The following is a 12,681-nucleotide window of genomic DNA, read 5'->3' on the forward strand; positions in this document are numbered from 1 at the left end:
CCCAGGTGACGTTGCCATTGTTGGCCCCTGGACTATAAGTCTGGGTAGCCAGGCCTTAAGAGACAGCCTGTACACTCTCTTTTAGGGGTGGCCTCCTCTGTGTGGCCCGTCACTGTATTTCTTGAGAGCAAGCTGAGCACAAAGGGCCTGCTTCCCAAGAGCTCACACCAGCCCTTCTCTGTTCCCTCTGTCCAGCCTCACGGGCTGCCCCGGGCAGGTAGGCTAGATTTAACGCAGGACTGGGTGTCTTTGCCTGGGGTCCTACGGAAGCAAAGCAGGAGAGGATGGAGGAGCAGGCCTCAGGCCCCACAGTGCTAAGCGCAGCAGGCGGACCTCGCTGCTCACTGGCAGGCAGTGGATGGCAGCAGGGTGAGCCATCAGGAGTGCGGCCCCTGGGATGCTCCCCATCAGGACAGGGCACCGCACTGTGGCCTGCACACTCGGCCCCTCAGCACTGTAGCCTGTGGGTGTCCCAGGTCTTCAGGGACTTCCGCCACCCTGACCACTCATCTTCTGGGCCCCAGGGCTTATGCAGGTCAACAAATTTCTAATCTGCAACTCTGAAATCCAAAAAACCCTCAAAAATTTTTTTTCTCCTTAAACCCCCTAAAATTCAGAGGTAGAACTTCTATGATGAAGCTTTTAGGGTGGAAAACCTGAGCTGAACCGAGGCAAGGCTACTTACATCAGGAATCCCACGGCATGTGCCCGGCATGCCTTTTCAAAATTCTGAATCCCTGAGGGCTGCATCTACTCGCCCCTGGTGTGGCCTTGCCTGTGCCCATGAGCTTTACTGCTGCTACCCTGGACATCGCTGGACCAAGGCTGCGCCCAACACTGTCACCCCAGAGCTGCCCCTCTGAAACCTTTGCCTCCCAGTTCTAGCTTCCCGACCTCTCTGCACCTCTGGGCACTTCCCCCCACCCCTGCACCTGGACCTCCTGGACCTCTGGGTCCTTGCCCCCCACCCCTGCACCTGGACTCCTGGACCTCTGGGCGCCTGCCCCCCACCCCTGCACCTGGACTCCTGGACCTCTGGGTCCTTGCCCCCCACCCCGGCACCTGGACTCCTGGACCTCTGGGCACCTGCCCCCCACCCCTGCACCTGGACCTCCTGGACCTCTGGGTGCCTGCCCCCCACCCCTGCACCTGGACCTCCTGGACCTCTGGGCACCTGCCCCCCACCCCTGCACCTGGACCTCCTGGACCTCTGGGTCCTTGCCCCCCACCCCTGCACCTGGACCTCCTGGACCTCTGGGTGCCTGCCCCCCACCCCTGCACCTGGACCTCCTGGACCTCTGGGTCCTTGCCCCCCACCCCTGCACCTGGACCTCCTGGACCTCTGGGTCCTTGCCCCCCACCCCTGCACCTGGACCTCCTGGATCTGGGCACCTGCCCCCCACCCCTGTGCTAGGCTCACTGCACTCCCCTGTCCCCCACTTGTGAGGGCCTCTGGCAAAAGGTCCTCCCCAGCCACAGTCCTGCACTCCCTGCTCTCCTGCCGGTGTGCCCGGGATGCACACTCCTGTGGCTCTCTGCTTCCCTGTCCTGCAGGACTCTTATCGCCGTCTCAGTCCCCCTACCCAGCTGCTCCTCTTCACCCGGAGGCGCAGAGTGGAAGGCTGGTGGGGCTGCTGGTACTGCCTCAGGGCAGGTCTGTGGACACGTCTCGTGGCCCAGAGATCCCCAGAGGACAGAGTGTCCGGCGATTTGGAAGGTGACTATGCCACACCTCTTCTAGTTTCTGTTTCTACCTTTACCTTGGTCTCAGTAAGTGACTACTAATTCAGACAGAAAGTCGCCTACACCTGCCTGTCACCTCCTCATCTCTACCAACTCCCGGTGTCCCCATGCTGGGAATCCTGAGCTCGCCCTGCCTGACCTCCTCGGGCAGCTGGCTTCATGCGTCTCTCTCCTCAGGAGGCTGCAGGACTAGAGGCTGGAATCACAGACTCACACCAGCTCGGCTCCCATGTTCCCCTCATGGCACCTTCATTACTAGACCGAGTTTCTTCCCTAGAAAAACGGCGTTAAGGCAATGCCAGTCACCAGGGTGTGCGGCAGGTGTGGGGTCTGGAATGCCATCGAGCCTGGATGTCCTTTTGATAGGAGAGGTTTCGAACACCATTTGTTCTTTTTTTTTTTTTACTAAAAATATCACCACACTAAAGAGAGAAATCGCAGGCATTAGAAGATGGAAAGAAGGCCTACACATTCTTGGATGGGCAGTTTCTATGGACATGGCCACACTATTCAAAGTGATCTACAGAGTCAATGCAATCCCTTCAAAATACTAATGGAATTCTTCACAGAACTAGAAAAAGTAGCACTAATATCTGTATGGAAGGACAAAAGACCCAGAACAGCCAAAGCAATTCTGGGCTGTAGGAACAAGGTTGGAGGTATCCCAATGCCCGGCCCCTAATTACACTACAGCTATAGTAACAAACAGCACGGCACAGGCCCCAAACAGGCGAGAAGACCAACGAAACAGCAGAGACATCCACACACGCAGGGCCAAGCGCGAGTTAGAGAAGAGAGCCTCTTTAACAAAGTGCTGAGAAAACTGGATATTCACGTGTAGGAGAGCAAAAGTAGACCCCCTAACTGCACAAAGATCAGCTCAAAGTGGATGAAAGACGTGAGCCAGACTCGGAAAGCCAAGGGCTGAATGTCTTTCACGTACAGAAGCTAGAGAGAAAAAAGGAAAAAAAATAATGAAAAAAGGGGCCTCGTGAAAGCAGCAGGGAGGACAGCGGTGCAGAGGAAGGGACCAGGGGCAGGGGCGTGGGTGACAGCCGCCTGGGGATGATGCCAGTTGAGGCGCGTTCCGCCTGGTGGACACCCCACAACGAACCCCACCTGCATGTGTGGTCACAGCACCAAGGGAAGAGCAGAGAGCAGGAGGCGGCCGGCAGAGTAGGGGAGGGGGCCGAGGGAAAGGTGGAGGGGACGGCAAGGGCAAGCAGCGGGGAACGAGATGGAACCGTGACGTCACGACAGGCCCACCAGGAGGTTCAGCACACTGATAAAACACCATAAAAGCAAAAATGCTACCGTACCATATGTACATTTTTTTTTTTTGTTAAAAATTAAAGAACACAGAAAAATACAGGTTAAGAGCAAATGTCTGCAATACACACACTATCTTGAAGTTATTCTCAAAGCCAGTTACCTGGTCTCCAGTCCTAACACTTGCCAGAAACTGCGCCAAGGTCACACATGTCCTGACGGCCAGGCTCCGTGGGACACCCTGCTCTGGCTGGCCTTGAGGGTGTGCTGACCGCGTGTGACTTCATCTGCTTTCCCACGGGCTGGCTACCTTCTGGCGGGCCCATCCCCTCAACAAGCTAGGGACAGCAGCAGTTTCCTGCCCGCCAGGAACCCGTGAGGTAGCTACCCTCAGCATGGTGGCGGGGGGATAGTCTAGGCTACGCTCTGCGGTAGCAAGTGGCGGCTGAGGGGACTTTCTCTAAAGCCGCCCAGCTGGTCAGCAGCAGAGCCAGGGTTGAATCAGGCCTGCCTGAGGGTGGGACCTGGCCTCTCCCTGCCTTTGATACCACCGCTCACCTGACCACCAAAGCTGGAAACAAGAATGGCTGCAGATGCCACCGTTCATCAGTGCACTGAGAACTAATTGCGCCAGGCATGGGGCTTTCTCTGCTTGTAACCTTCAACCCAGCAATGGCCTCTGTCCAGAGTGTGTGTTATGGTGGGAGAGACCACAGAAGTGCAGAATCTGGTGACCAACCAGCTACGTGATCCCTGCTGGCCCAATGTAGGGGCACTCCAGGGGAGGAGGGGGACAGAACGAACAGACGGCCGCAGGTCAAAGTCAGGGAAGGCAAAATCAGGGAGATCAACACACGAACTTGAAGGGAGTCGCTGAATGTCCCCAAGAATTAGATATTACAAGAATTTTTGTTTGAGATCTGGGGTGGGGACAATAGTTCTAAAAAGAGCGTGTTCACCTTCCAAGTAAACACGATGACCACGCTCCCGGTGTCTGTGAGGGCTGGGGACGGCTCTCTCCGGCTGAATGCCCCTGGTCTCACGACACACTGCAACTCCAAGATCCATATCCGCCTTTCAAAGTTCTTTTTTCTGTAGTACCGGGTGGAACTGGGGCTTGGTGCCTGCTAGGCAAGGGCTCTGCTGAGAAGCTACACACCTTCTGAAACAGGTAACCAAGGCTGTATGCAGAACTCTAACGCAGGGCTCGGCAAACTTGTTCTATCAGAGTCCAGACAGTAAGCTTCCAGTATTGTGGGCCAGACTGTCTTTGAGGCGACTGCTCAGCTCTGCCACTGTAGCAAGAGGGCAGCCACCGACAGTATGTAAACAAAGGCCTACGGCTGTCTGCCAAGAAAACGTCATAAAACAGTGGTGATCCAGCCCACTCCAAAGTGAGTGGAAATCTTATTTTTGAGTTAAAAGACAGATGATCTCCATTTTACCACTGTTGTACCATCATAGTAATACAATAATCACAGGTAGATGGAAAGGAAGATAATAGATGCCCAAGAAATTTCTGACTGTGAGATGCAATCTAAGCTACATAAAGCCATCTTTCTTAACAAACGGATGCCTGCGTTTGTACTGTGGTGTTACGGCTGACGCCGTCACAGGAGAGAATCTGAGCTGCTGAACACCTGCTAGGGAGGCTGCTCGTGCTGACACGACTCCGAACTCAGCCTGGCTTCCCCTCACATGCCCTGCTCCTCTGACAGTGGGGACAGACACCGATTACCTTTGCTCTTTGACAATGGCGATGGCGGCTGCTCTGTAAACACTTCTAGGGGTGGGGAGTCATGGTGCTCGAAGTCTTTGTCCATGGCTTCTATGAGACTCGTGATGTCCGAGTCCTCTGAGCTGTGCCGGGTGCTGCTGGCACGGTCGGGGTGGGCGGGAGGTGGCCTCTCGGGCTGAGGCTCCTGGTGCTGAGGCACTGGTGGCGGTGGTGGCGGCTGAGCATGCTGCTCTAGCGGGCTGTGGCTGTGCTGCTGGCCGCTGTGCTGGTTCTGCTTTGCCCCTCTGGACCTTCTGCCCGCTGCATGGCCCTGGGGCGCTGCATGTGCCTCAAAGACTAAGGGGCTCGTTTTACTTGCTGGCTGCGAGGAGGCGGCTTGTGCGGAAGTCCGGCTCGAGGTACCTGAACTGCTTTTGGCTCTGACGTTTTCCATGTCAGCTGAGTTTCGACTGCTGTGGCTGCTGTGTGGGTGGACTGATGGGCCACACTGCTTGTGATTCCCCGCACCAGGCCGGGATGATGAGCCGCCTGCTCCACAGAAGCCCCTACCATGACTGGGGTCACAGCTGAGGGTATTCAAGCTGCAAGAAGGACCACCACAGATCAGTAAAGAGCGACCGACAAAATCTAGTATTAAAAGAACTTATTTCATCAGCACAGACATCACGTATAGAAACCAAGGGAAAACCACCAGGAGAGGGATAATTTCCACAACTTTCTAGGTTCTGTTTTATCTGTGAAGTTACTGGTCAGAAGCCAGTGATCGAGAGGATATCTGAACCCTCACCAGTACAATGAAGACGTGGCATCTGGTATGAAGTCTTAGTCACCAAGTGCCACACAGGGTGTTACTAACTAGAAGTAAAATTTTCTTCTTCCCAAGCAGAAAAGAAGACATTTGTTTTGTTTTTCTGGTAATCACATCAGCCAAATCTATGCGTACTAGAGAACTGATTGCCAGTGTGTGACATACTTTCCTTCAGATGAAATACCAACAATTCTCCTGAGGTCAAATGGCCTTCCCACATCAAATGGCGGGTTCGAGGCCTCAAAGGATAGTCGCCTTCGAAATGGCTCCCAAATTCCTTGAGCTTCCAAATAGGCTGTTCCAATTACCAAGAGAAACAGTGCACTGCAGGGGGGCAGAAGGTGGACAGGAGGGTTGCTTGTTAGTGCAAGAGAACCAAAATCGGCTATTAAGCAGTTTATGGTACAGCATAGCATGATGTAAAAACAAAGATGTCAGTGGCAATTCTTAATGGCAAGGCCAAAACCAAGATGTTATGGATGAAAGTGTGCACACCAATTTTTATAGAAGACAATTTTATGTGGTCTTTATATGAAGGAAATAATTATCTGTCTTAGAGTAGATAACCTGGAGGATAATTTTTCTTTTGGTGAAATAAATTTGAGTTGCAACTCTCTGGGTCAACTTTTCCCCTTAAAGGACGTATGAGGTAACTGTGTGAATTAGTTCAGAGGAGAATATATGTGATTCTCAAAAATACACAAAGAAATAGGTTGTTAAAAAACAGGATGCTGGGGACTGGGGTTGTGGTTCAGTGGTAGAGCGCTTGCTTGGCATGTGTGAGGCACTGGGTTAGATTCTCAGCACCACATATAAATAAATAAAATAAAGGTCAAATAAAATAAAAATAAAGGTCCATTAACAACTAAAAAAAATAGGATGCTGAGGGCTTACAAATATTTATAATCAGTTCATGTTGCTTAGGCATATAATTAAGTAAAGTGTATATGTCCAAATCTAGCAAATACCTGGCAAATTGTGTTTTTTTAACGGAATTGATATGCACTTCATTTGACTGTCAGCTCTCAAAGGTAAAGGCCTGTCCACGCCCCCGAGAAGGGCCGGGTTCTAACCGCTCCCACCAGTGTGGCAGTGGAATGAAGGCAGAGCTGTGTTTGCTGGTGGCACGTCCTAGCTCTCAGAAAAGTGACTGGCACACAGCGGCGGGGATTTGATAAGCCATGTCCAGTAATGAACGAAAACCACCTCAAAAGAAGACACGGTACCTCATTATTCCTGAGATGATGATGTACAGAGCCAGCTCCCAGTTGGGCCTGGGGAGGGCCTCTGCACAGGTGGCTAGCATGTGGTACGGAAGGGATGCATTTAATACGAATGCAAATTCAGAGCCACTGGTTGTTACAAACTTCAGCTCACGAATCACTCTAGAAGCCGTGAAATCAGGAGTAAACCTATAACAGAAAAAAGGCAGTGAGGTGAGGTTAAAACAGCAACAGCAGACCACAGCAGGTTCCGCCAGATGCTGGCCGGCCGCACGGGCCTTGACCCGCAGCACAGAACCTCAGGCTGGTCCTTGAGAGGCTGGCAACAGCAACACTGCATTCTGTGGATAAGGCTGAGAAATGGCCTAAAAAAGAACAATCATCAGCTTCTCAGACAGGAATTCTGAAAGTGGCGTCTGAGCTTTTTTGCCTTTCCTCATCTTTAATCTAGGCTACTTTTCCCAATAATGCCTTAAACAAGACAAAAACCCGCCTGAGGCCGGGGTTTGCTCCTCATTGCATGCAGCTTGGCTTGCTGTCATAATCGTCTCCTTTCTTGTTCCCTGTGCGCACCTGGAGGGCAGGTGTCTCATTACCTTATTGTACTTTTAGGTCAAGAATTACATGTAGTAATGTAGCCACTCTTTATTAAGCATCAATGAGGAGTCCAAAATTATTATTCAATTAAGGGGAAAGAGGTTAAACTTTACAATTAGTTAGTTACCAATTGTTAAATATGCTGCAACTAGATGAGTGTAGTGGTGCATGCCTATAATCCCAGTGGCTTGGGAGGCTGAGGCAGGAGGATCCCAAGTTCAACAGCCTCAGCAACTTAGCAAGGCCCTAAGAACTTAGCAAGACCCTGTCTCAAAATAAAACAAAAAGGGTGGAGGATGTGGGTCAGTGGCTAAGTGCTCCTGGGTTCAATCCCCAATACCAAAAACAACAACAAAAACATCCCCAAACATTGCAAATATTATTGATTAGGCATTTTTAACTGAAGTACCATCCATTCTTAGACTGCACATGAAAAACTATATACACATGGTGCAAGTCTCTGCTCTGGGGCTGGGACACGGAATTCATACCAGCATCTTATGCTAAATAATTTTGCAGTTGGTTTCTAAGATTATCTATCTGATCCACTTGGGAGATAGAGGAAGTTTTATGACTTTGAAGACAAAGATGTAAAGACATATTTTAGCTGAAGATTAAGTAAAAAAACAAATCAAATGAATAATTGTGGATAAAGACCTTTTGCTATCTGTAAATATGAAAACATCTTTCTTTGCAGTGTTTGACCAGTATAAAAGGAGCTTGAGGAAGGAGGATCTCGAGTTCAAAGCCAGCCTTAGCAATGGTGAGGTACTAAGTAACTCAGTGAGATCCCGTCTCAAAATAAAATACAAAATAGGGCTGGGGATGTGGCTCAGTGGTTGAGTGCCCCTGAGTTCAGTCCTGGCACACAAAAAAAGACAGAAGTCAGTGACTCATTATACTGCACCTTATAAGAAAATACTTACAATATGATTATGTCCTTGGAGGCATTGGCACTTAGTGAAAACTCTTGACAATTAACAACTTTAAAGCCATATCCCTCACATGAGTATCCACTGATTTCAATGGTTTCTACATGGATTTGAAGTTGACCTGTATTCTCTACTTTAAATGTTCTTTTCAATGTGAAATTTGGTTCTCTTAGTTTTAAACCTAAAGGAAGAAAAAAAATTGGAAGTGAGGATAAACGTTGCTATCAAAGACTCCTGATGCAAATGATAAGCACATACTTCATGAACTACTGTATCCCACGTGCCAAGGAGACCAGCTGGCACCCAGGTCTCATCAGGAAGCACTCCAATTTGCTATGTCATGCTAGATGGCAAAAGTTTTATTACGCTTTACTTTTTACCCTTAAGAGTAAATTATCTAAGGTACATAAAGAGTATTGATACTTTAAATCTTTTAATATCCAAATCAATGAGCATGAATACAAGACCCAGGCTTCCCTCAATGGTTTAGGCACCCATCACTACTAACTACACAGGTGTGCATCTGGGGAGATGTCCTTGCTTTTGGAATTATCTGCTGTTGAAAGCATGTGTTGCAATTTGTACCCGTGGCACTGTCAGGGATACTTACTGTCTGTACAATCTTTTAGCAATGCTTCTGTGATTTTGAAGCGTAAGGAGCTTCCTGGGCCTGGAAGCTTGCCTGCCACCCTCAAGTTCTCAGTTGTTCCTTGTCCCTGGACCATTATAGCATCCATCACAGTCAGGTTATTTCTAGATGAGAACAAGAATTACAGATTTTTTTACCCATTAAATCTGCACAATCTTTTTCTTTTTAAATTTTATTTTTACAGACTGCATTTTGATTCATTGTACACAAATGGGGCATAACTTTTCATTTCTATGGGTGTGCATGATGTAAATTCACACCACTGGTGCATTCATACATGTACATGGGTAATGTCATCTGTCTCAGTCCACTAACTTTCCTTCCCCTGCCTTCTCCCTGCCTTATTTCCCTCTACACAATCCAATGTTCCTCCATTCTTCTCTTACCCTAAATCTGCATAATCTTTTGATCTATAATTTCTACAGTTATGATGTACAAATTAATACATGGAATTTAAGGGTGAAAAATTTTAAATACATAGAGAAGAGCAAAAGTTTGTCATTCTTAAGGGTCACACATGATACTTCAGTAACCTACTACTCACTGTTTTTAATGATAAACTTAAGGACTTTGATGTAAGTACTAAAAAATCAACCTACAACTATAGCACAGAACCTACCTCACTATGATTAGTGAAGAAACTGTTCTGTTGTGAATTGGAGTAAACTTTACTTTGACAGATTTCTTTTCTCCAGGTTTCAAAATGAGGTTTAAAATTAAATGTCGAGACAGGCCCTCTGTAAATCCTGTTGAACTTTGCAGTGGATGAGCCTTGAATCATTGGGTAAACAAAGAGCAGTCATTAATACATTCTCTGGAAAAATGTGCCTTTCCTCTTACCCCATCTAGAGCCCCGCAGCGTCTCAAGCTGAATAAACACGCAGGTGACTGCACCCTTCATGGTTTAGACACTGGATCGACCACCAAAATCCATCTGCAGAGGCTCTGGGTGCAGCAAATGTCTCATGTGCAACAGTATTTCCAATTCATAGCAATCTCTCCTTGAATTTCATTTTGTAAACTAGGCACATAATTGCTACTTCGTAAACACTTGATTTAAAGGTTAAAGTGTAGCTCATTTAGTATCTAAAATATTACTTTTTGATGGCCACTAACAAATAAGGTTAAAAAAATTTTTGTTTTTTTAAATTAAAGAACCCATATTCACACGTAAAGATACATTCTGATTTTTAAGATCAAGTTCACACCTTCTGGGAGAAGAGCTGGCAATACTTGGCTACCATGGAGCCTCATCCCCAGTACTCTTTTAAACATTTTTTGAGACAGGGTCTCATTAAGTTGCTTAGGGCTTCCCTAAGTTGCTAAGTTCCCTAAGTTGCTGAAGCTGGCCTCAAACTTGTGATCCTCCTGCCTCAGCCTCCTGAACTGCCGGGATTACAGGAGTGTGCCACCACCCCTTGCTCAGGTATATTTTTATCACACTCTTCAACCAAAATCATACATCATGACATTGAATGAAGTAGATATAAGAATATACTTGTTTGTTAAGTCAGAGAGCCGTTAAAGAGATTTGCAAAAATGTGAAACAAACCATTCGTGCAACTAAATTTTTAAAAAATGTTATCTATGTTAAATGGAATAGGTTTGTTATTTTAGGTGAATGAAATCAATCTTTTAAAGCTCTCCCAGTTTTAATTTCTAATCTGGTAAAATATTAAAAGCTATAATTCATAAACAAGAAACCTCTCTGGGTTCCTTAATTTTAAGACTGTAAGGGAGCTGCAGGACCAAATATTTTGAGAACCACAATTCTGTAGAAAGCTGGAATAGAATTTATAGAATTTATTCTAAGCTTGTATCAGGATCTCCCCTAGAATTTCCTTAGAATGAATATATATATATATATATATATATATATATATATGTACCAGGGATTGAACTTAGGGGCACTCGACCACTCAGCCACATTCCCAGCCCTATTTTGTATTGTTTAGAGACAGGCTCTCACTGAGTTGCTTAGTGCCTTGATTTTGCTGAAGCTGGCTTTGAACTCGGGATCCTCCTGCCTCAGAATCCTGAGCTGCTAGGATTACAGGCATGCACCACTGCGCCTGGTTAGAATGAATTTTTGATGTCTAGAGTGTTCATTCGTTTTTCCATGTACTGCCCGGTTCAGTGTATTGCATCCTGCAAATACTACTTGCATGCAATGAAGGAGAAAAAAATGAATATTAGTTCATTTACTTCTTATGTGTATTTTCTCCGTTTTAAAAGCAGAGGAAACAAAGTTCTGGTTACTCTTCTTGATAACTTAAAGTAATAGTTGGTTGCTGGCATTTTATGGGTGGGAAAAGAAAATTACAAAGATTCCAAGAGAAAGGCCTGAAACTAGAATACATGACTGTCTAAACTTCAGTCTAGTGTTTCAGTCCTTAAAATGTGAAGCTATGGGAAAGATCACAATATTTCAAGAACTACAAGATATCTGGTTTGACAAAGCAAATGAACAATTCCTCATCAGCAATCATCATGAGGGATGATGGTAAAGACAAAGGTCCTGGAACCTGAGGGCACTAGATTCGAATTTGGCCCCGGGCAGAGGGCAGGGAGGTCAAGAGATGGTTGCCACTCTGCAGAGGCCTTGGCCGCCAGCGCTGCTTGCCTCCACAGCAAGGCCTTATACCAGGACGGTTAGTGGGCATCCAACCTGAATGAGAAAGAACAGCCTGGTCCCTAGAACAAAGCAGCTTGTGTGGGCACTTATTAATTCAGGATTGCCTACTGAGCAGAAGCCATGGACACTGCTGTGCCAAGTGTGAACACAGCTAGTCACAGCTCTTGAATTCAGGGAGCTTATGATTTTATTAGAACGTATCCAGGAAGAAAATTTAAATGACTGAGTTCAATAGTTTGATGCTTAATCAAAATAAATTATGTATTAGTATAAGCTTCATCTGTATATATAGTCTCAGAACTTCTGGTAGCTACTATGACAAACCTTCATGGATTTGTTGTCTGATGCTCACAAAAAAGGAACCTTTTGCTTAGTGTGCCCCACCTTCATTTAAATCCCGCCCATTCTTCCCAGTTTCTCTGCCTTTAAAATAATTATTGGACTGCTCTGACTTCTTCAGTAACTCGCCCTTCAGCTAAACCTAAGGGCGGTCGACAGATTTCTTTCACACTTGCTCTGATGATACATAGAGCAGTATGGCATCTGGATACTTACAGTGTTTCTGTAGACTTGAAATTCTAGTGTTCTCAAATCTAACTTTGCCACCTTACTCAAGTTAAACCTGAAATAAAAAATGTACAAAGACATCTTCATAAACAGCTTCATCATTATGGGGATTGTGGAATACCAATTAGGTTTATGTTTTACTTGCAAATTATCTTTCAGTAGATTTTGGGATCAAGATTACCACCTCAGTAGCTTTCAAAATGTTAAAGGCTGCAATTTATAATATCTTTAATATCTTGTTCACTTTTTACAATAAAAATGTTTCAAAGGTTCTAGCTGCTTTCTCTTTACAAATTTGTGAGGAGGGAGTTTCACACCGCCTGAGATTGAAAGCTTTTCTAAATGTTAATGCAGTATCAACCCCTCGTCCCAGACCTTTCTCTCAACTTTACAGATCCAGAATCTAAGTTAAATCTACTTATAGAAGTATGAGCTACAATACAGTTTTGATTAATCTCAATAAAGATGTGATGAAGCTTGAGTAACTTCTATATAATACTAGATAGAAACATTTTGACAT

General features: G+C 46.5%; 1 protein-coding gene across 1 annotated transcript in view; it reads right to left on the bottom strand.

Annotated features, from left to right (window-relative positions):
• The window catches only part of Tmem131 (transmembrane protein 131), a 155,769-nt gene that overhangs the window by 20,660 nt on the left and 122,428 nt on the right, over positions 1–12,681 (bottom strand). Inside the window, exons 25-31 of the mRNA XM_047522346.1 lie at positions 12,150–12,216; positions 9,579–9,730; positions 8,921–9,063; positions 8,305–8,491; positions 6,785–6,970; positions 5,724–5,882; positions 4,751–5,331 (exon numbers count right to left, since the gene is read on the bottom strand). Of these exons, the coding sequence (XP_047378302.1) occupies positions 4,751–5,331; positions 5,724–5,882; positions 6,785–6,970; positions 8,305–8,491; positions 8,921–9,063; positions 9,579–9,730; positions 12,150–12,216 (1,475 nt within the window). The remainder of the gene's footprint in view (positions 1–4,750; positions 5,332–5,723; positions 5,883–6,784; positions 6,971–8,304; positions 8,492–8,920; positions 9,064–9,578; positions 9,731–12,149; positions 12,217–12,681) is intronic.

This window comes from Sciurus carolinensis, chromosome 13 (assembly GCF_902686445.1).
Source record: "Sciurus carolinensis chromosome 13, mSciCar1.2, whole genome shotgun sequence".
Taxonomy (NCBI): domain Eukaryota; kingdom Metazoa; phylum Chordata; class Mammalia; order Rodentia; family Sciuridae; genus Sciurus; species Sciurus carolinensis.